General features: G+C 45.1%; 5 protein-coding genes and 1 long non-coding RNA gene across 7 annotated transcripts in view; 3 read left to right on the top strand and 3 right to left on the bottom strand.

The window, feature by feature from the left end:
• The first annotated feature begins 1,257 nt into the window (after positions 1–1,257).
• On the top strand, positions 1,258–2,014 carry LOC131889187 (uncharacterized). The gene is made up of 2 exons (XR_009374180.1): positions 1,258–1,682; positions 1,751–2,014. It is a non-coding gene; the product is annotated as an uncharacterized LOC131889187 (long non-coding RNA).
• Positions 2,015–4,977: 2,963 nt separating this feature from the next.
• On the bottom strand, positions 4,978–9,364 carry LOC131889183 (all trans-polyprenyl-diphosphate synthase PDSS2-like). The gene is made up of 3 exons (XM_059238213.1): positions 8,123–9,364; positions 6,567–6,782; positions 4,978–5,267 (listed from the first exon to the last, which is right to left on the bottom strand). The coding sequence occupies exons 1-3, from the start codon at positions 8,939–8,941 to the stop codon at positions 5,094–5,096; spliced, it is 1,209 nt and encodes a 402-aa protein (XP_059094196.1). The 5' UTR covers positions 8,942–9,364; the 3' UTR covers positions 4,978–5,093.
• A 518-nt stretch (positions 9,365–9,882) lies between these two features.
• On the top strand, positions 9,883–17,560 carry LOC131889182 (zinc finger protein 883-like). Its single transcript, XM_059238212.1, has 9 exons — positions 9,883–10,098; positions 11,847–14,078; positions 14,157–14,274; positions 14,362–14,723; positions 14,785–14,938; positions 15,016–15,234; positions 15,304–15,566; positions 16,807–17,209; positions 17,277–17,560. The coding sequence occupies exons 2-8, from the start codon at positions 13,399–13,401 to the stop codon at positions 17,051–17,053; spliced, it is 2,043 nt and encodes a 680-aa protein (XP_059094195.1). The 5' UTR covers positions 9,883–10,098; positions 11,847–13,398; the 3' UTR covers positions 17,054–17,209; positions 17,277–17,560.
• On the bottom strand, positions 17,554–18,765 carry LOC131889068 (oxidoreductase NAD-binding domain-containing protein 1-like). Its single transcript, XM_059238065.1, is given in 7 exon segments — positions 17,554–17,891; positions 17,893–17,957; positions 18,020–18,157; positions 18,221–18,340; positions 18,343–18,407; positions 18,487–18,573; positions 18,656–18,765. Coding segments are annotated over 7 exon segments (849 nt in total). The 3' UTR covers positions 17,554–17,627.
• A 1,225-nt stretch (positions 18,766–19,990) lies between these two features.
• LOC131889185 (glutathione S-transferase kappa 1-like) lies at positions 19,991–22,156 on the top strand. Of its 2 annotated transcripts, XM_059238216.1 has the most exons (6): positions 19,991–20,165; positions 20,256–20,567; positions 20,654–20,749; positions 21,116–21,352; positions 21,415–21,583; positions 21,931–22,156. In XM_059238216.1, the coding sequence occupies exons 2-6, from the start codon at positions 20,301–20,303 to the stop codon at positions 22,089–22,091; spliced, it is 930 nt and encodes a 309-aa protein (XP_059094199.1). In that variant the 5' UTR covers positions 19,991–20,165; positions 20,256–20,300; the 3' UTR covers positions 22,092–22,156. The 2 variants fall into 2 exon arrangements, with proteins under 2 accessions (XP_059094199.1, XP_059094198.1); XM_059238215.1 differs by having other exon boundaries at positions 19,991–20,567.
• LOC131889184 (exopolyphosphatase PRUNE1-like) overlaps positions 22,146–23,438 on the bottom strand; it is a gene marked incomplete at its 5' end in the record, with an annotated part of 4,399 nt that continues 3,106 nt past the window's right edge. The window contains 3 exon segments of the mRNA XM_059238214.1: positions 22,146–22,528; positions 22,645–22,881; positions 22,967–23,438. Of these exon segments, the coding sequence (XP_059094197.1) occupies positions 22,172–22,528; positions 22,645–22,881; positions 22,967–23,438 (1,066 nt within the window).

The raw sequence follows: 23,438 nt of genomic DNA, 5'->3' as shown, positions 1-23,438 counted from the left end.
AACATGACATGGCGCAGTTGGTTTGGCCGGCTGCTGCCCCCTGTCCACTGTGTTGCTCTCCCCTTTGGGGATTGAGCGTGTGTCTTTGTTTGAGTTATGTGGAGGAGAGGGCCATGCAGCTGGCAAGAGCCCGGCCTTTCCGAAAACTCCTTGTGGAGGCCAGAGCCTCCCACTTTTGTAGGCCAGCTGCCCGGTGCCCAAAGGGCGTGGATATCCCGCAGGAGTAAGAAGATGGCCGAAAACTTACGTTTTGCCTGTGTGGAGGCTAGATGCCCAGAGCCCTGGTGTGTGGATTGCCCACTGGCTTGCCCACAAGTGAGGAATGCCAGCCAGGGCGTGGATTCCCCACCAGTGTGCAGATGGCTCCGTCAAGCCCAGATTATGTCCGCAATGCCCGTATTATGCCCGCGAGACCCCGATGGTTGGCCCGTGACCCCGGATACTTATATATTTATCCTATTCCCGGAAAAGGGAGATGGTGTGATAGCTCATTCTCATACCCATTATTCTAGTCACTATCTATATAAACCCATTCTAGTCAATAAACAGACAGTCATCTCAACACACTCCCAATGAGAACATGACAAAGGCCCTAATTGAAAATAAGATTTTGATAGAATTGGTCATAAACCACACAAACGCATTATAATTCAATAACAAGGAATTGGCCCGATCAGCCCTTTATTTGGCAGAGGCTGAATGACAAAGCGCCCTCTGGAGTGTAGAACGTAAAACATATTTCGAGCAGCGTAAGGGGGCTATCTTCTTATATATAGGTCTAGTCAAGTAAACGCGTTCATGGACAACTGAGTTCCATGGAGTAAAATCAAAGACAACATGCCCAGCCAAACCGCATTGTGCATGCATTGGGTTTTGACAATCTTTCCATTTTACATGCTTGTCTAGGCAATAAGTATTGTGGCATTGAGCCAATTTGATAGTGCGTACACTGATTACCATCAAACATGCTCATTTAGTAGGATTTTATAACACAACTCCGCTCAAAATCACTTGATTATTGAAAATTCAATGGGCGAATGGTGCGAGTTGACTGTGATGTTTGTCTTAGTTCTCTCTCCCCAAAATCAGGGTGCTGGACCACATTTTTCCTTGAATTTCCTTTACTTGACATCCCCTATACGTAGGCGAGGTAATCCTGCCACCTGGCGGCCATAATTGACCTCATGGCAAATTGGCAAATTTTGAAGCCCACAACCGTCAGAACGGACTTTTCCCCTCGTTTTCAAGAATTTCGGCGTCATCCAACTAGTTGTACTTCTATTGAAAAGGCGTTTTCCATCTACAAAGTATGGCAGCTTTTTCAAAAAACTCACTCAAAATTCAATTTTGAGGCTTTCCTTATTCCAGATTCATGTCCATCTGATGAGTTTGCCAACTATGGCACAATGTACTTGAAATATGGAATGTCAACGAGTTTCCCGCCAAATCGGCCTGCTCTTGGTCGTAGCAACTCCGAGCCACTTTCCGAATCAAACTAGTAACATAAGAAACGTAGAGATCTCTTCAATTACAGGCAGGTCACTTTATATCATTCACTTTTAAGTGGTTCGTTTCAGGCGGAAAATTCAAACTTTTTTTCAGTGCATGTTTCTTGAGTTCCCAAGGCATGGTTTTGGGCTCAAATTTGGCCAAGATCATCTCTTCAGCAAGATTTTGTGGTCGTATGTCAAGCTTATTTGGAAAAAAGTGAACGATTTAGGAGATAATAAATGTTTGCTTTTGTTTGCAGTTGACATCTCTAGAAGTTCGTGGTATAATCCAACATTTGCCGCATAACCCAGTCATTGGGGCTCAAGGAATCGAAGGTTCAAAGGCTTCTCTGGCCGCTTCTTCCCAATCACGTCCGTATTAACGCCATGCTCTCAGGCTGTCCAGAGATTTGGCTGGAAAGAGCATTGGATATCAGTTCTTCTTTCTTCCCGTCCACTATTTTTGGGCCACTCACTCTTCATGAGATCTACTTGGATTGGCAATAGAGCGAAGGTCGAATCAATTGTTTTGCCTGCATTTTGCCTTTATTGTAGTCCCTTGCTTCAAAGAGCGGGTGACGGCCCCAACGGCCCCAATGGCCCTGTTGGTTTTGGATGTGTTGCCTAACTATGGGATTGACTGTCGTCCACTTTCCGATTTGGTTGAGGGTCGATTCCATTGCTTTCGATATGCCAATCTGGCAGATCAATGTCTTTGCATGACGGCATGTTCTTCAAAACATAAAGATTTCCGTCCCCATGTGTCTCATTCACTCCACGAACGAGTGTGTGAGATGAAAAGCTTCCTTTTGATAGCAGTAAAACTGTGGATGTCGCTGAAGCATCTCGAAAACGAAGAGAAATGTCCGTTTTGGCGGTCCTATGCTCTTCTGGACAATCAATGTTTTAGCATCACGGTATGTTGACTGCATGCAACTAGTTTGATGACGCTGAAATGTCTTGAAAACGAGGGACAATGTCCGTTCTGACGGTTGTGAGCTTCAAAATCTGCCCACCCAAAACCAATCCTAACAAACAGCTGACTTTGTGGTCAATTATGGCCGCCAGCTGGCAGGATTACCTCGCCTACGCATTGGTTCGAAAAGAGAAGCCCGATTTGGAGGGAAGCTTGTTCACACTCCATGTTTCTAAAAGTTCGTGGTAAGTCAAATAAAACCTCTACAATAGAGTTTCAACTCATTCGGCAGTTCCCCTTTCCGGTTTGTTCGCTTTTTCTTGCTTTTATTTGAAACTATTTGCTCGTTTTCATTTGTTTGAATCCATTTGAAATTTGGTTTCAATGTACTGTAATGACAATGAAATTCGAATACTTTGGCAAATCATCCGCAATAAAATCCCTGGAAACGGCTTAAAAGTGGGCGGTTCGTTGGATTGTGGGAGCGAAGAGTTTCTTTGCCTAAAAGATAGAATTCCGCCGATCCTGAATATATTTTCGGCCAGAATTAAGAGCGCTAATAAAATAGTGTTTGAACTGCCGAAAAACTGTTTTTCTTGTGCGCATAATCTAAGTTCGGCCTAAATCTCCATTAAGCTAATCCTCTGAGATTGACCATGGTTTCATTGGCGGTGGACCCCTCTGGACATCCCAAAACTGAAAACGCTCGGAAAACCTGACTGGTCACCCTCGATAATTCCAATCGCATGCCTCTTGAAAGCAAGCCTGATGGCTTAAGAGGTGCATGGGCTCGTTATAACTTTCATCCTATTCTTATTTATTCAACCTCTGTATTACTAATATTTATAAAAATCGCCAGACCCAACACATACACACGTACATTAGTGCAACCAGCAGTTCATTCTTGGCCAATCAGACTTGGTCACAGAATGGGGGACCATGTCTTAGCTGATCAAGGCAAGGGGCCCGAGAACAATTGTCCAATCACAGCGATGCTATTCCCGTGACCTTAGTGAATCTTTCAAGTATTTTACCCCAAACGTAAAAATGTTGGCGAGTTTTGCTCTGGGATCCAGCTCATTAGTAAAAAACAAATCTGGGCGTAATTCTGGCGTTGATTGGAGCAAATTTGGAGGTGAATGTTTCTTTCTGTTTGACGTTTGATCACGGGACTTTTGACGCTTTCAGTCTCGTCTGTCGATCTGGCTTCAAATTCACAGCTCTGTTTCTAAACTTTCCATAGAAGAGGCAGGCGATATATAGACGCGTCCAGAAAAATAATGGTTTCTCTTAAGGTTCACCAACAATCCCACGATCATCACCAATGAAATTGCAAAAACGACCAAAACCAAAGCGATGATTTTCGGAGTCTTCAAACCATTTGAAGGGGATGTCGGAAATTCTTGGGACGTCTTTGACGCTCTTGTGGAGTTTGTGTTAGTAGTGGTAGCAGTGGTTGTTGTAATGCTAGTAGAGGTTGTTGTTGTGGTAGTAGCAGTGGTTGTTGTGGTACTAGTAGTGGCTGTCATAATTGGGCATGATAATGAGAAAACAGTATCTTTCGAGTACATTTTGATCGGGTAGCTTTTCCCTGGTGGACATTCCCACATAAAGACAGAAGTCTTGTTTTGCGTGGTCGTAATAGGAGTTTTTCTCGCTCCATTTACGAAGATCTTTTTCACTGGTGGCTTAGCTAGCACAGTGATGTGGGTGCTATTGAATTGACTGACAAAGGGCGCAAAATCAGCCGTTGTTGTCAAACTGCCAAAGGGCGCAGATTCAGCTGTTGTTGTAAAACTGTCAAAGGGATCGGATTTCCAAGTCAATCCCCGACAAGTACAAATCACGTCATGCTGGGATAATTCGTTGGGGTTGATTTCCATTGGAAAGCGACCTTCCGTTGGTTTGCCATCCAGGGGAAAGCTTGTCAAATCTTGAGATACGTTCATCTCATTTGAGCAAAGTTTATTCAGACAACATTGAATCACCATTTGCGGAACTGGCCAATCCACTGAATAGTCAACGTCAATATTCCCCAACCTGTTCTGACTTGATACGTTGAAATTGACTCGAAATGTAGGGCTTTTCTTTACAAACACGGCCAGAGTTTTTTTGGTGGAATGTGTTGCTCCATCAGTTAAAGAGCAACGCCAATTCTGAATCACGCCATCACTTTCTTTGAGTGTCATTGAACAGTATGTGTTGTTTCGACTGAAAAGAGCATTTGAGGTCTCGAATGAAAATTCACCTAAGTTCCACCGGCATTTGTCAAAGCTACTACCATCAGAATTGGAACAAGTCAAATTGTAGGTTTTGTTAGGGCAATAATGACGAGGCGAAGAGATGAGGATCTCGCTCTGAACAAAGCCTTGGAAATGATGTACGAGAAAGAGACTGATTAAGTCCAAGACAAATCTCAACATGACGAGTCCTGGACACTCGACTTGACTCTGCACGAGAAATGTTTGTTATCTCCGTGAGCACTGTGAAGTGGAGATTAAGCAAATTACCTCTATCACTCGAGTAACATAAATGAATGAATCTTATCCCATCTTGAATGGGGGTGATTAAGATAAAAAGGATTGATTTTTTGCTGGTTGTTTTTCAAACAAGTTTCATTGAAGACATGCTTGATAACAATAACTTGTACGTACATAGCCACATCACCGACCATAACCTCTTTATCACTACGCTCTCAGGAAGGCAACGAACTCCTCTAGAAGGTTTTTGGCAGATTTTCCCGATTCATTTTGACCGTTGGGAAGCTTTTGAATACCTTCCAAAGCCTCTTGGACGTAAATGTTTATTAAGTCTTGGGTTCGATCCAAACCAACCCTCTTGGCCATGATGGCGTTCAGAATCTGCAAGACGAACAAACGAACATTGTAACACCTTAGCCAGACCTTCCTTATGAAATCGACTAAAACATATGTGGTAAACAACTTGGAAAACCCGCTCACGCCAATCTAAAATGCATGAGTTTGTCTGGCAATTGATCAAATATTAAACCCAACAAACATCATGCTATTTATTCTCGTCTTATCTAATTCTCAAAAAGGAGCTTGATGGCACTGAAATTTTATATTTGTCACCTACTCGCAAAGGAGGTGATCAGTAGGGCCGGCCAAAATTTGCAGATAAATATGGTATTTTTGACAGCAAATTTGCATAAAAAATCGACCAAATTTGCAGAAAAAATTGCCAATAAACTTTGCAAAACGTAGGCACCAACACATATTGGGGGATGTAAGGGCGGCATTTGCCTTCCCTATCAAGCAAAACGTAGATGAGAAGAGTAAGCAGATCTTGCCTTGTCTATGGTGCTTCCTAGACTGATTAGCATTTTGCACATCCTTAATATTTTATGAAAATGATAAATCTCAGTTCATTAATTGAAAAAAATAATGTCAGACCGTAGCAAGTGTATTTCAGAATAATTTTGTACAGAAAATCAAATTTTCTCAAGCTTCATTAAAGTAATGGTAAGTCAATTCTTCCGAAATGAACTATCCATCTCATTACAATTTACCCCAAAAAGCATGAAAACACGTCAGGATGTCCCTGATTTCTAAAGGAGAAGTTCATTACTCAAACAAAAGTAAGTTCCAAAATATGAAATAGAGTATGATAAAAGAGCTATTAAAGATTGATGGAAAACATAAGCAGGTGGTTGGTAATGTGTCTGCAATCTATTTCATACCTATGTGTACTTTTTTTCAAAACGATTTGAAAAGAATCAGGTAGTAAAATTTCACATTTTTCCCTAAAATTGACCTTAATTCTTAAAAATTATCATGATTTTTCACAACTATTGATCTATTTTTGGTGAAATGGCTGAAATTGCATATTGAATTGCAGAAACATGTCAAATATTGCTATCAAAATTACAGATGCAATAAATTTGTAGAAAAATCTTGGATGTGCAAGTTTTTTTGCAAAATTTACAGGATGCAAGTTTAGGCCGACCCCCAGTGATTAATAACGGTTTCTTCAGAAATGGCAAATTTGTAACACAGCTTGCAAGAACTTGAAAACCCTTCGCTCAATAAAAAAAAGGATTTGACATCACTTAGTTTTGGAGAACATTTCCTGCCTTTCAAGTTTTTGCCATCCATGCTAAGCAACGAAGTAAAGTGATCGAAAACTTGATGGCATCTAACCTTTTTGGTGTTCAAGTTTTCGGTGTTGTTGTCCTCCGGGTGTTGAACTTCATGCAACAGTTCAGGATCCTCTTGCAAGTGGAACAAAACAGGAGCAGCGGAGAGATCCAGGATCTCACGTGGCGATATGGTCTCTTCGAGAAATGGTTCCAACTCAGAATAGGCTTGCAAAGCCAACGAGAGATTATGTCCCAAGCGACAGGCCAGTTCTTGGCTCTAAAAAAAAAAAAGAAATCAACATTCTGAAAAATGTACACTTGCAATAAAGCACCATTGAATCAAAAACGGACCGAGTTTCGACTTTCATCGGACAATTAGATTCGTGCTAAGATTGAATTCGTCAATTTGGCCAAACAGTTGGTTGGTGCAGGTGACTAAAATCCCACATTTCGTTCCTTTTTCAAAAAGGGAACTCCCGTTTTTCTCGAATGGATTAATTGTTACAAACATAAAACCCCCAAAATACTTGTTCCTTTTTTTCAACCCATTTAGTTTTTCGTTTCTTCTCAGCAACTGAGGAAATTCTAAAACTTTTTAGACGATCTTCAAGGAACTCACCGAATGCCAAGCAATACATATGGATATTTTATCAATAATCTACTCTGATTGGGAACGAAACTGAGCTTAGGTCTTAGTAACATTGAAAGTATTGACAAATTTGAGCTCTTAATTTGCTTGCCTGATCTAGTAGGAAGTCTTCAAGCACTTTGTTAGGAGGAGATCTTCCTTTGGTTTGAGTGTGCACCACACAATTTCTAAATTTTCCATTGTTCCATTACTTTTGGGCGCACAGATTACTGACGGGGAAGCTCCATACATTGCATAATTTTATAACATACCCACAACAATGAGTAACAATTATCACTTAAGGCCACAATACATCTTTTTAAATTCTACTTTGGGTCACAACTCTTCGTTTTTTTGAGTCTCTCCTTTGCAAATATTTTCCCTATTGGTTCCAATTTCACCTCTCTACCTATGAAAGGTTTTGGCAAAAACCACCTGCTTTATTTGGAATATTTGTAGGAAGAATGTCCAGCAACAGTTCTGGAATATGGGATTTTCATAATTTTTTGTCGAGGAATGGTTGAGGGCTGACTTTCTCAATTTGGGCTTCGTTAAAATGACTTAATAAGTTATGAGGGATATACCCAAACACATGAGATTTTTCTAGCTATTTAGGTATAATATATACTACATAAGATAGTAGTGTGATTTTGTTGCTTTCTATGATTCTAGCTCAGACTGAAAGCTTGCATGCCTAATAAGGTATCAAAATGGTTAAAAACTGAACTAAAGAGAATTAGTTGAATGAAATGAAATTAGAAAATACTCCAGTAAGTCATCACTAAGTGATATAGGATTGAATGGCTTATTCCACCGGGTAAGCTTTACAATGGCCCATAATATCCGAGCTCAAATGTCTAGACCAAAAATACTTCTTTCTAAAAAGGAAAGTGCACGAATATTTTTTAAATAAATCGGGGACATTTGGGACCTATGAAACAAGTGCATGAATGCCCACTTCTACCTAACAACCCCTAGCCCACTCTTACTTGTGGATCCATATCAGCCAGTAGCATGACCGACTTGCAACCTTGCGACATGAGATTCCCGTAGGCCAACGTGTTGCGAATGACCCAACTTTCTTGGGTAATATGACTGGGATCAGGTATAAACCGGCCTTGGATATCGCGTCGCCCGAGAAACTCGGATTGAGTAAAGTCCGCAATGGCCACACTTATCATTTCAGAGATATAAGTATTGCGTAAATTGGCCAAGCCCACACAGGCTTGCGCCAGAAGGTAATCCCCGCCCAAGATGGCGATCTTGTTGCCGTATTCCAACTCCAAGAGGTCGTCCTTGCCCTGAACATCCCGACCATCATGGAGATTGGGCAAGTTGAGCACGCTCTTGTGAATGGCTTGAGCGGACAAGATCATCTCGAGATACTCGGCCAATTGGCGTTGCCGGTCTAAAATTCCAGTGTCCGCGTGGCGATCCGACACGTCCACGAACTGCCCGGAAAAGGCCCGACAAATGAGCAAGACCATGAGCCCGCGCACTTGCAGGTTGTTCTTGTCGTGGTAGACCAAGCGCTTGAGGGTCTTGAGCAGGGGATGGCCGGATCCCAAGAGCTTCTTCACGTGACTGGTCATGGACGTGACGTCATTATCCATCAGATTCTGGAAGCTCATCATGGACGTGGGGAAGCCCACCAGCTTCTCGGCTTCGGCCACATTCTTGTTCCATTGATGAGACCGTGGGAACGAGATGTACGAGGAAAACGAGGAGGTACAGGCTAAGGGGCGGAAAGCCGAGCCTCCGGGACGAAGGCCATTGGCCACACCCACAATCAAACGTGGCCAAGACATTTCTGACTAACGGTATTGAACCCTGGTCCAGATTGACGGAGAGGAGGAATGAGAACGACGGACGCACCTTTCAAAACTGCCTGGTTGGCGTTGGTGTTGGTTCATTCAGCATATGCGATGCTTGGCTTCTTTGCTCAATCAAGTTAGCCACGGTTAACACCGCAGACAGGCCCCCCCTAACCAAAGAGGCTAACTAAACTCATGCACAAGTTTCACCTGGAATCCTCGGTGCGGGTGCCGGTTTTGATGGCTAACACTACCATTGGCCTGCAATACAAAAATGAGGGAAGTACTTTCCTTTCGAAAACGAGAAGATATACGTGAGAATCCAAACGAAGCCCAGGTTCGCGAAGTGGCATATTTTACATTGCGTTGATGAACTAGGTCATGAATGATCTGGTCCCCTTAACAGAATCTCGTGGGAGAACCAACGGAACCAACCTATATCTCAAGCTGACAAGGAGCTCTCATTCCTTTGTCTGCAGCTCAGTGGTCCGAGTCAACTGAATCAAACTGACAGTTCAAGCGCCGTCCTACATGCCATGTGGTATGGACTGAGTAGAGGGAGAGCGCACTCACGCATTTGGAACACATGGCCCCAATCCGTAGCTCCAGTCTGTCTACGCAAGAAAAAGCGTCAGGGCATGATTGGGCCTGGACTCGGTAAATGACCCTTCCTTAGCGGCCACTCTAAAAGGAGAGTTTACCAGAGAGGACCAAGTTTTGAGAGCAACCCATCTTAATCTTTCAGTTACAAGCCATATGCCCATCCTTACTAAAAATGCCAAAATATATAAAGAAAGCAATATTGAGTGCACTCGCCCCTCGGTCAGCTGCGCTCTCTCTTTGACTTCGCAGGAAGGAGTCTGGAATCAAGGAGAAGCACGTGGGTCGGTGGTTCTAGCCCCCGGCCTGCTTCTCTCTTCTCCATCTAGCTAGTCAGATAAAAATGGGGAGAGAAAGAGGGAGAGTCCACGGTGGCAGCGTCGAGGTTCGAACCCTGGACGGAGGGCCAGGACTGGCCAAGGTAACCTGGGCTGAAGGGGCTAGGCTGAGATAGTATTCGAAGGAAAAGGACGGAGGTGGGATTTGAAGCGGCGTCTTCATCTCATTGCATGGCTGGATTGAGACGCCATCTTTACTCCAAGGCCACCGAGGTAAGTTCTATCACGTCAAGTAATATTTCATTCTCCATATTCTCTCAGAAGCACTGTAAAATGTAATGAAAAGTGAAAGCCCATTGAGACCCATTGACATTCTTGAATAATACCGGCTTAATGGCACATTGCACATGGTTGAGCATTTCCCGTGAACAGCTGATAGGTCCCATGTTGTAGAGAACGTTGTCCAGGTCGTTTGATTGCCTCTTCAACCTTTGTCGCGTGGAGGGTTGGTTCATCTCTTCGTGGTCCATGGAATCACTTTGCATGTGCCGAGTTCTCCAGAGAGATGGCCCCGCGTAAATTGACGCCTTGGTTTTGCTCTGTGTGTACGATTAGCGGTCCACGCTTTGGGAGCCGGGCCGCTTTCGTGGACCATTTCCGGCGATTTTGTCATCCATGTGGGATAGAATTTACATCCCATTGGACTTACCTATTCCACCGAGAACAATCCCACCCTTCTGAATGTTGTCCATTGTGTGTCCGAAGCTATGAGAACCACTTGTCCATCATTGGGCATGAGCACACTCCATTTGGATGTGCTTGTTGTGGAAAAGAATTTTCCTCGTTCATGCGATTGATCTGCCACAACAGTCCAATGGCATGCTCGTCTCATGAGAGCACACCTTCGGTGTTGGCCCCGATACAGCCTTCACCAGGCCTAGCGTGTTCCAGTTGCCGTTTGGCTGTGGAAGATGTGGATCAATTGCATCAACATTTCCAAGGTTGTCGATTGGCTTTGGAGCGGGACATGAGGAGCACGGCCCTCACCCGAACTGAAGTGGTGGTCAATATCTGGAAATCTCTTCAGGAAGCCAACATGTGCCACCCACTCAATTTTGCACATGATTGGGTTAAAAAAAAGCCTTTACCAACGGATCCTAGGCCACGCCCAAAAGATGTCAATCACGAGGAATTGGCCCATCCAAGCCAGATCATTCACCCAAGCCATTGTCAGAAAGCTAATGGGTCAGCCATCCCCATCCAGCGTCAAATCCTAGGTCAAAAGAAAGCCAATGATAATCGCAAAATGACCCCGCTCAAACTGGGCTCCGTTGAAGTCATCGACCTCATTGATGATGATGAGGAGGAGGAAGACAGTGATAAAGCGTTCTCCAAACCGTTGCAAAATCCACCCATGCCCAAGGTATCTGCTCAAGGGAACAACTCAAACGGCAAGCCGTCATTACCATTAAGAAAACTCAGTGCATCCTTTCGCCATCGGATTCGCTCCAAGTCGAAAGGCCTGATCCAATCGGACTTGGATGGAGATACGCAGTTCTTGGAATCTTTCCTGCTTCAACCAGTGAGCGTGATGTTGAACCGCTGGCCATCGGATCAACCTGTTCCGTCCCTAGTTGAGGCTATTCCTGTGGATTGGGAGCAAGAATCCAAACTGGACGAGGCCTTAAATCTATTGGAATATCGCGGCATCGACGTGGATCAGCTCATTAACGATCCTGGGGGAGAAACTTGTCCATGTGAGGAGATGAGCGAGATTCAAGAGGATTTTGGTCATGTTCTGACCGATCCCATTGATGAGCCTGGAAACCTCTTGATTGGAACCAATACCTTTGGTTGGGTTACTGTTGCCCGCGAACAATATGATGAATTTGTACCTGTTATTACCCTCGAATAAAATTTTGACTTGACCCTGCCCATTTGAATCATTAATTTTTCTTCCCCACTCGACCCAACCCCCTTGTTCAAAGACATCAAGAAACCTAACTCGGTCCCCTTTTCAGACCATTCATCATGGAATGTGCTGAAGTGACCATCAAGCAAGAGCCCGATGAATATATAATCGACTGTGATGACGAACCGGATCGCTCCGAGGATGAGCCTTTGTCCACGGAGCTTGACTTCCCTGAAAGTCGCGGGTCTCACTTGCCGAGGGGAGCTATTGCCATCCAATCAAAGGAGATCATGAAGATCCCCTGTCTCGATTGCAATATAGTGTTCTCGAGCCAGATCGCCATGTTGTGCCACAAGGTGTTTTTCCACATGCATCACTACTGTCCCTTCTGTCAGATCGTGTTCAAATCCGGACAGGACAAATCCATTCACATGATGATGAATCACAGTGAGCACAAATGCGACCAATGTCAATTGGAGTTTATCTCGTTCCACGAGTTCCAGATCCATCGTCTCGAGGAGCACCAGATTTTTCATTGCCCTTTCTGTGGTTACCTGATCCCCGACACGAGCCTTGAGATCCATTTGAAGAATCACTTCATCGAGCCCGAGGTGACGGAAGGAACGAAAAAGGTTGTATCACTCTTCGATAAGAACCTCCAAATTGTGGGCGACGAGACCCGTTTCAAGCTCAAATGTAGCCTCTGTTATAAAAGGCTTGCCCGAACAAAAGTATTCTCTCACATTCGATATCGCCACAACTTCCACCCCGACTTTGCCGTGGCGTTTCTAGCTCAATGCAATTTTACCATTAACGAAGACATCTATCGGACCCTCTTGGATGAACCGGTTCGGAAACGAAGGCAAGACCCATTAAATGGGCCTTTGGAAGCTTCACCTCGAGCTCCCAGTTCCTGTGGTTCTCCACGGAGCCCTCTTCCTCCTTTCAAGTTGGTCGGATCCAAGGACGAATACAAGTGCTCTGTGCCTGGTTGCTCCGTAGTGAACAGTGACTCTGGTCTTCATCTGCTTCTGGACCATGGACAGGTGTATTGCCATCATTGTGACGAATTTTTCTCCAGCATGCCCGAGCGCAATGAGCACTGTCTACTCACTCACGTATACCAATGTTCCATGTGCGATTTGCCATTCGTGTCCTGGTTCAAACTGCTGGAGCACCGAATCGATGTCCATCACAACTACACGTGCGTGTTTTGTCCCAACTTGATCATCAACTCGTTTGATCCATTTGCCAAGCATTGGAAGCAAGCTCACGAAGTGAATAACGACAACATGTGTCGACGGGAGGAATTCCGATTAGCCACGCTCCTCATCCACACCAACTTATTCGAGATCAATCGGGAAGCGCAGACCCTTCAATGCAATATCTGTTGTCGACGGGAAATGTCATTGGAGGACAAGCCATTGATCAGGAATCATTTCACGGAGTTCCACAAGGTGTACCTCCCGCTCCTCTTTTATTTCTTCAACGGATTGAACTCGTTCTCATTGGAAAAGAGTGAAAGAGGCTTGTTGGACGACATCGAGGCCGGTGACCCGATTGTGTCGGAGGTCCAACAAGCCAAAATGCATAATTGAATCGTATGCAAAGAAAGCTTTCGCACTAGCGAGGCTGTTCAATCTCATCTGATCACCGAGCACATGCAGCCTACCAACAAAGATCCGATCCAGGAATCCCAGGATAAGGAGGGATCCAAAGAGGACGACGATTCCAAGGCTGAGATCACCGAATCCTCCTTAGATGTGCCAGACCTGTTTCCGGATGACGTGGAAAACGATTTGATCGAGCCCTTAGTCAAAATGGAAACCGATTGCGAACCCGGCCCAAGCACCGAAGTCGAGGTCAATCCAGATCTACCTGAACAATTTTTAGAGACCGACTCTGGATCCGAGAATGATCTCGAGTTGGACGACGGCGATATTTGGCAGGCGGGCCCCTTGCCCAAAAAAGACACCGTGATCGATCCCGACGAGATCGAGGGAGATGTGGGCAAGTCACCTGTGTTTCTATCCTGCGAGATTTGCCACAAGATCTTGCCTTCAATGTTGGCCTTTAGTCAACATATGCGTTCAGATCACAAGGACAGTGAGCAAGAACGAAACAAGCCGTACAAGTGCGAGATCTGCGGACAAGGGTACTACTTACTGCCCAGCCTGAATGCGCACATGAGTAAAGGCCACAAGGTGGTCAATGGAAAGGCTACCTTTCCTTGTAAGTTCTGTTCTGCAGTGACCAACTGCAAAACCAATCTGAAGCGACATATCCGGAGAGTTCATCCGGAACTAGCTGTACAGGATTCGGAACTATCCATCCGATGCGAGTAAGTTTTTCAATTCCTTTTTTTTTTGAGGACAAGATGCTCCAGTTATCTCTAATGATTTTTTTTCCTCTGTAAAAGGTTTTGCGAAGAAGCCTTTTGGCGTGAATCCGAGCGACTTCGACATGTCCTGAAAGTTCATCCAGAGATGAAGATTGTCGCCAAATGTCGACTTTGCGACCAGATATCGGTCAATCGGGTAATGTTCATGGATATCAAAGGGACAACTGTGTCTCCCACTTTCAAAGTAATTTCAATAACAACAATCATTTTTCCCTCCTTTCAGAATGCTTTGAGACGTCATTACGCTCGAATGCATCCTGGGGAATCAATCGAAGGGATATCTTGCACAAAATGTGACCAGACCTTTGGCACGAAGCAAGAGTTGTATAAGCACTCCAAAGAAGCTCATCCCGACATTTATCAATGCAACCAATGCGAGGAGAAATTCAAGATCCGACGCGACCTCGATCGTCACGTCAAAGATACCCACCCAGCCTTGAAGGAGCGCGAATTCTCGTGCGAACTTTGCGGCTCTGTCTTTGACAATAAAGCCTCGCACATGGCCCACATGCGCTCACACAAGAACAAATCTCCCAAATTCAAGTGCAGTCTTTGTGGGGAGAAATTTCCAACGAAAGAAGAAAAGTGAGTTCTTGGTTCCATTCATGTCGCTGGTCAGAATTAATTGAGGCGGTTCGCTTCTTAGGTTGGCTCACTATGAGGAAGCTCATCCGGGAGAGGCCCAATTCAAGTGTGCCACGTGTGGTGTGGGTTTCAATTCCAAGGGAGCCTTTCACAATCACAAAAAGACGCACGAGGTCCAATCGTTCATGTGCGAATATTGTGATAAGAGTTTTAATGTGAGGGCCAAAAAATATCTTGGGCAATACCTGAGTTATGTCGTTCACTCACCTTTCTTGATATGTTTCTTTGACAGCGGAGGGACTCGTACAAGGAGCATCTTTTAATCCACACCGGTCCCAGGTACCGATGTCCTCATTGTCCCAAGGAATTCGTTCAAAAGTCGAACTTGAACCGGCACATCCGGATCCATCTGAACATCAAGCCGTACAATTGTAACTATTGCGAAAAGACCTTCTCAGATCGCGGAGCTTGCAAATCACATGAAAAGCTTCACACGGGAGACCAGAGGAAGGTAATCATGAAATCTATCCGAGAGAGTTGTCTTTTCGTTTTCAACTGAACTTGTCTTGCTTGCTTGCAGCCCTGCAAATTCTGCGGGCAGATCTTCTCCCGTGGCCAGAAGCTTCGATATCACATGCGAATCCACACAGGTGAAGGTCTGCTTAAGTGTGACTTGTGCGACAAGGTCTTTACCAACGGCTACTCCATGAAGAAACATCTCTCCACGGTACATTCCAATGCGGGCGAGTCATGTATTGTGTGCGGCTTCGCCACCAAGAACACCAAGGTCCTGGCCAGTCACATCAAGAAGAACCATCCTAACTTCGGGAGCCGTTGCAAAGAGTGAGTTTTTTTGGTTTTTTTTTTTGCATTTCAAGCCAAAATTTGGGACGTCTGTTCCTTTTTAATACGAAGCCGAGTAAGCCGAACTCAATGTTATTTGAAGATTTTTCGATTGCGATATTGAGGTTGATTTGTTTGTTGCAAAAAGTTGAATCATCAAAAGTACGGAGCCAAATCAGTCAAAACTCAAGTATGTCACGATTTTCATATTTTACGTACGAAAGCTTATGTAGCAACAAAACATGCATACGAATATGCAAGAATGAGGTTCTTGTCTTTTTCCTTGGGCTTCTTTATGTTTCAAATTGCTTCCCTTGATGACTCGTAAGGAATATGCAGGTGTTAATTGATCCAATAACTCCTTTGAAGTTAGATTTGTACAAGTTTCTGATCCAAATTTATGATCAACCCTATATTCAAAGGTTAACCCGATTCCCCGATTTTAACTCGTTGGTGGATCACATGTTACTCTAATATTACATAGATTTAAATCTAATAAGAATGATGAGTTTTACTATTTTGTTCTGTTAAGGATTTCCATTTTCATTGGAAGATCTAGTAAAGAAGTCCGCAAGAACTTTCTTAAAATGTGGTTGACATTACTTTCCCAAATGATTGCCATAGAATCAAATAACAGATATCTAGATATTTTGTTTTTTGGTTTGTTTTTCACGGGCTTTTCTAACCGCTACAGGGAATGTATCCCAGTACTATTAAATTGAAAGGTTATATTTGTCTATTTATTACCTTTCAATCTTTATTTGATATTTGGTCTACCAACGAATTTGAGTTGACAGACCGGACAAGTCCTTGAATGTAGGGTTGATCTGGAATGCTATCTAAAAATTGGTCCAATTCTGACTTGAAAGATGCAACCGGATCAACAACGCCTACATAAGCCCTACGAATATTATAGGGCAGCAAATTAAACAATGAAAGAGCCCGAGAAAGATTAGAAGAGATGTGGTCTTGATTGTTCGAACCAGCCTGGATTCTCGAGGACATGAAGGTGCTCTCAAAACGCACATGAAGCCTCTACGGTCACTAGAATTGACCCTAAATCCTGGGTTGGGACGAAGCTCAGGTTTTCTCCGAGGCGGGATTCGAACCCACGCTCTCTGGGAAACCATGTCGTGCCTCTATCGGGTACATTAGACCACTCGGCTACCATGGTTCCTCTTTTTGGTATGAGCGGGTCCCCGTGAGGTGTTTTGAAACAAATCTCTCTTCTAAATTCTAGTTGCGGATTGGCTTTCCGCTCGTTCACCGAGCTGAATCGTCACATTCACTCGGTTCATCGTGGAGAACGGCGAACGGGTTTCAGTTGTCGCCATTGCGACGCCATCTTCAACAGCCAGACGGACATCCGAACTCATCTCATCGAGGAGCACCAAATCAACGAAGATCACGCCCTGCATTTCTTGAACCATTTCAAGAACGAGCAAGACATCTCGGTTGGCTCTGAGGCATCCAATGCGATCCTCTGAGCCCCGCCATCCAGCCGAGTCGAATCAAAGCGCGGTGGTTTCCGAACCTCCCGTCTACACGTGTCACGAGTGTCAAGCCGAGTTCAACTCCATGCAGTTCCTGTTCAGCCATTGGAAAGCGGAAGTGTCCCACAAGCCGGAAAAGCAATGTTCTATGTAAGATTATTTGCATTCATCCTACATTCTCCCATGATATCCCATGATAGCCTGACTTCTTTTTCAGTTGTTCGAAGAAATTTAAATCGCATTTACAAGCAAATAACCACCAAATGGCCAAACAACGCGGGCCATCACAAACCCGACATGAAAACCGAAGTTGATTCAGATGAGGCGGAAATGAAAGACGGCGAATGGCCGGAGGGTTTGGAGCCCGCTATTGCATTAAATGTAGAAGAAAACACACCAGTGATACCATTAAAGTGGAAATTCAAGAAGGATCTTAAAACAGCTCGTGATTCGTCTTTTCATTCATCTCCAACGGTAATAAAATGTTCACCCGATGATGAATTGTGCTTCTATCTTCATTGAGTTTTTGACCGGATGGTGAGTTGTGCTTTTATCTACATTAAGTGGCTCACCACCACGACTCGAAAAAAATCTGGCTCTTGGGAACCCCCAAGGAAAGTAGAACTACTTCCATGTCTTTTATCATGGATGTTGGACCGCAGATATAAGCCAGACAACTTTCCGGCTTGTCTCCGGTGATTTGACCCACATCATCCCTTGAAATTCGGCGATAATGACAATCAGACTCGACCTCCGCCAGACTAGGATTCGTCACAAAGAACTCGACATGAATGCCGAATGGCTGCGAGGTGATCGCAGCCATTTCTTCTCGGGAATATCAACTCCTCGGGAAGTCGAGCAGAATACAACAAGTGGACCTTTTCAGGACGAGATGAGGCTGAAAGAGACATTTTTCACGCATTCCTCGAGTGATTGATCCTCTGGTAATGAAATATTTACGCCTACTAGCCTGGTCTTGAATATGGTTGAGTATAGACATGAGTGGGTTAATGCCCACTCCTCCACCAATCAATAAAAGGCGGTGAGGGCGGGAAAGAGTCCTGGCACTCGTGGGATGAGGATAGTAAAAATCTCCCCCTAAATCAGAAACATTCCAGTTGGAGACAGAACTGACAGAATGATTATCCAATGAGGTCTTACCGACTCGCATTTGGACCGAATCTCCGATTTGGGCCCGCTCGTTCAACCATCGGGCAGGTTCCCGCGTCGAAGCTTTGACGGCCAAATCCAGATGAGATTCACGGACGAGTTTCTCCGGGATGAAGTCATGGAAAATCCACCCACTTGCTCACAACCCGGTACCATAAAATCCACCCATTGGCCGGCTCTGAAAAAAAAAACCAACCCAACCCAAATTCTTCAATTAACTACGTATGTTTTGTCTTGGATTGTTTCGACGTTCTTACTTGAAACCCGACCCAGGGTTGGTCACGCCACAGAGGTAAAGCCTTGGATGGAGGGTGAAAGGCGCTGAATGGTCAAGATCTGGGCGTCTGCATGGATTTCGTGGGCCAGTAAGTACGGTGGTTTAACATGGAAAGGGGGAGTGGCCATAGGGGGATTTTAATGACTTACCCATGATTTGAGGGCTCGAGTGCGATTGGCCGTGAGGTGAATATGATCCGGACGAGACATCGGGCCCGGTGGTTGGTCTTGGCACAATCGTCTGGAAGATGTTTCACCATGTATTATTACTAGGGTATTGATACGAGATCCTTAGATTGGTCGACAAAGTCCCTGTGGTGGTTAATCAAAAATTCACCATATGTACTATACGAAGGATTGTTATTTACTGGCAACTACTCAAGGCGTTAGCGGTTCCTCGATAAAGGGAACGAATTACAATTACTGGTTTTAACTGTTTTCCGAGCGAGGTCTGATCTAGTAATGATACTGAATAGCCATAAATGCCTGGTGGGTTGAGCAGAGTGAGCCAGCCGAATTTCTGACATCTATTAAGAGTAAGTCACGGGGGAACGAGTGGTTGACCATGGTGTTTCCGCTCTTTTCCGGCAAGAAACCTGAGACAAGCGTGGCATGCAAAGGGTGGGACAGAGACGGTGGGTAGCTCTGGCTTGGCCTGGCCTCTCATCATAATGCATGGTCCCTAAAACTAACTAGACGCGCTATTCCTTACTTATCTAACCGCCCACTTTCCAGCCCATTTGTCATCCGCATCACCTGGCTTGACTCAAGCGTCCCCAATGGACTAATGGTCTGAATGGTGGGCACGCACAATGCATCGATCTCGTCCAGACCCCCGCCCCCGGCACACTTAATCCTCTCAAATCTTGGTCCAAACTGGCCACCCACGTCAGCCCAATCGGAGACCGGACTTCTTATGGGATTGTTATTTTGTTTGTTGGTTTAGGGCTCTTCAGTCGCACCGCGGACTTCTAGAGATGTGGACTGAGAACGGAAGCCAAATTTACTGATCTCCTTAACTGCTCATTTGATCCCAAATACGTAGTTCATATGGTCACAAGATCTGGTTGAATGGATGAACTTGGCCAAGTTTGAGCCCACTTTCATACTGAGCGAACTCAGGAGATATGGTCAAAGTTATGTGGCCAACAATGCATAAAATTCGAACTTTCGGCCTGCTCTGCATAACTTTGAAACGAACCACTTTTCAAGTAAATGATATAAAAATGACCCGCCTTTAATTGAGAAGGTCTACAGTCCTTATCCTATTATTATAATTCGTCCAGTGGCTCAGGGTCGCAATGATCCAGAGCAGGCCGATTGGGCGGGAAGCTCGTTCACCATCCATATTTCTAGAAGTCCGTGGTCACCCACATCATGCATGATGTTGATGATCCATCTTGGCTGAGGCCTGAGAGAGAAAGAGCCTGACCATAGATTGACTGCCTGAAAGGTGACTGCTAATTGGATGGATCGCCCAGTGGTCGGAGCGGATCTATGAAATTCTTCCAGTCCCACAAGCCATGAGGAGAAAGAACACCGCTCTGAGCTAGCTTTGAAGGCCCATCATAATAGGTTGCCAGTCCACAACCAAGTTCCAACATGCCGTCCTACCCGCCAGACTCATCTGGCGCGGCCCAGTGACTTATAGTCACTTTTAGTCAGTTTTAGTCACTCTTATGGAGGCTGTAGTGCCACTCACTTTTCGGTGATACACTCATTCATTCATTCATACCCTTCCACCTCCCAGGTTCCAAGTCTCGGGTCCTTGGTCCTTCCTGCCTCTGCCAGCCTCATGTCGGCGTTGTGGTGCGCATTCTCCGGCCAAGCCACCAGGTGCCGACCCGTGGTTCAGTCCGCCGTGAGCCAACGCTCTTTGAGCGGGACCTGCGCTCGAGCTGCCGCCGCCGCCGCTGTCTACAAGAGCCCTGTCCGAGTGGACTTTTACTATGACACCATCTCGCCCTACTCTTGGTTGGCCTTCGAGACCTTGTTGCGCTATCGTCCGGTTTGGAATCTGGAAATCCAGTTCAAGCCGGTCTTCATGGCCGGCCTCTCGCAGGTACGGAGGTACGGACCCATGGCGTGTGTCCGAAGGTTCGGGAACCCTCATCTCGTGCTACGTGGGTTTCATGTTTCACTTTCTAGGCCACCAGTAGCAATTTCCTGGAAAGTTTGACCAAGAATCAAAACAAGACTCGACATATGTTCCAAGATATTGTCCGCATGGGCCAATATTTCAAGGTGAGTCCTACGGCGAGAAGGCCCGAGGGCGAGCGCTCACTAAAATAATTATCCAGACTCAATGATAGAGGAGTGAGCCTCCTAGGCCTAGTTTCCCTCTTTTGACGGATGTGCACCACTACAGAGATCCAAAACATATTTGATAAGCCGTTACTTTCCAAGGAGATTATCGGCCCATGAGAGCAATTTTTTGCGGCCCCAAATATGTAGCCCATGAACAGGTTTTCCTTCCCATGTATATGAAGGCGGTGTAAAGATGGTACCTTAGCCTCCTTTATTAATGGCTAGCTGTCCATGATATTGACTCTGGATATTGACTCTCTAGCCCCATAAGCTTCGATATCTTCATTTGACTCGTGGCCGTAGGTACCCCTGAGAATTCCCGAGAGCCCCTTCTACATGCTGGCCGTGGTGGGATCGCTGAAGCAGCAACGTTTTTTGACTGCCGCTCAAATGAAATTCCCCGATGTTACCGAAGACCTCAGTCGAAGCATATGGTATCGAGGTTGGGCCGAAGATCTGGATATTGCCAAGCCAGACAGCCTCAGGATGATTGGTCGACGGGCGGGCATGTCGGAAGAGGAGGTCGAAGAAGCCCTGGCGGTAATTGGTACTCGAGTACTCTGCCACGATTTCCACCATTAATAGTGTGTTTTTCGTTCTAGGCCTCGGAGACGCAAGAGGTCAAGGATAGGCTAAAGTCGGTCACCCGTGAAGCTGTAGATGATGGGGCGTGCGGTCTGCCGTTCTTGGTGTTCCACGTGAACAAGGGGGACACGGACGTGGAAACTTATTTCGGATCGGATCGATTCCCTGTGATTGCCCATCGATTAGGCAAGTTCATGAGGCAGTTCAAACTGGAGATTGAGGTCCAGGAGTGGATGGATGGTTAGCTAAAACATGAAAGCAGCTGAACCACTATTGAGTTAGCAATATTTCCCTTTCCCACTTTTTTTTTTGTACTCAACCTGTTGAAATGACTTCATATTCTTAAAAGTACACCCCCAACCTTCAGATGGAAAACACTCGGCTTTAGATTTAGGATCGATGTGACACAATACATTTGGCATAAGTAGCTCAAGATGCAAAGCGGTATGCGCCTCCAACGAATCATGCTTTCTCAATTAGGCAAACCGGTGATTCATTCTGGCTGTTACTGAAGAGAATCATTTTCTCTTCAGATCTTGAATGGAATGGACCCGTGCCTGATCCCAACAATTTTAAGGAGATCGAAGAACCAGCCGAGATATCCAAATGCTTTCTCTCCATCGAGCAATACGATGAGCTCAACCAGAAGTTTGTGGACAATGTCAAGCAGGACTTTAACATAAAGGACAAGTAATGCCTTTCAAATGAATCCCCCATAGAATTATGCGAACAATAAAATTCATACAGGTACGGCCGAAATTGGTTGAAGTTGTATTATTTACATTCCTCAATAGCCTCCTTGACCAAGGGCATAATCTTTTTCCGAGTATAAGCTACATTGGACCTGCGCAAGTACTCCACGTCAGAAAACTTGCTCTGATCCACCTTGATCTTAATATCCGGATTCTTGGACAACAGCATCTCTCGCACTTTGAAACATAGGTCGGTTTCTTTGGGATAGATCATCAGATCACCAGCCCCTAAGGCAATGATTAAGGCATAGTTTCCTTTGCGTTGAAAATCGTCCAGGTCCTTCCGAAAATCGAGCCGGTCCATGAATTTAGAGCAACTCATGGCACCTGGGAGCGACGACAAAGACACAGTGATTTCAGGGGCTTTGAAGTAAACCACCTGGAAAGCAAATGATTGCGTCATTCCTTATCTAGGTGGGGACACAATTCGAACCATCATTCACGCAAATAGTGTTGCGTTTGCACGAAAAAAAAACTGGTTGCTTTTACACTTACCTTCAAATCTTTGCGAAGAAGTTGATTGGCACAAAAAGAGGAGGTGTCGCTTTTCGCTTTTATGATCTCCTCGTAGATAACTTTCCGATTCCACATGGATGCGGCGGATTCGGCAAGAATATTTTCAATCTGTTCCAATATTTCAATGTCCAATTTGGTCGCCTTCTTCTTGGCCGGCGACAGATTCGACGTGTCGGTGATGATGGTCCAACGAATCAGTTTCAACACGGTCTCCTCCTGAAACCAACAAATCATGGGAGTATGAACTCGGCTCCTTCCTTTCACCGAATCGACTCAGTGCCTTAGAAACCTAGCAACCTACTTGCATCTCGGGGTTTTCTTGGAAGATCCTTTCGGCAATTAGGGTGGAAGCAGAGCCAACAAAATCCAACTGAAAGTCCAAATCATCAATGTCCTGCCGTTCTTGGACGTGATGGTCAAACACGGCCACCACATTCGGCTCGAGAAATTTCAATTCTGGCTTGTTAATTACATTATGGTCTACCAATGTCAACTCGAGGGCGTCTCCCAGTTCGACCCAGTTCAAGTCATCCACGAACACGAGGTGCTCCGGATTCAAGTGGAGCTTTTTCAAACAAAAACGCACCTCGGTTTTCAAGGGCAAATCCAATCTTGGAAAGTTCAACACGGGAATGCATTCATAATCACGGTGCTCTTGCAAATGATACGCATACGTGAGGGCCGAGGTCACCGAGTCCAAATCGCCGGCCTCGTTCCCGAGCACGACGCCCAATTTAGGCACGTCCTTGAGCTTTTTCAACACATGAGGTAGT

Source organism: Tigriopus californicus, chromosome 10, assembly GCF_007210705.1.
Source record: "Tigriopus californicus strain San Diego chromosome 10, Tcal_SD_v2.1, whole genome shotgun sequence".
NCBI classification, from domain to species: Eukaryota; Metazoa; Arthropoda; class Copepoda; order Harpacticoida; family Harpacticidae; genus Tigriopus; species Tigriopus californicus.
This window is presented reverse-complemented; position numbering and strand designations above follow the sequence as displayed.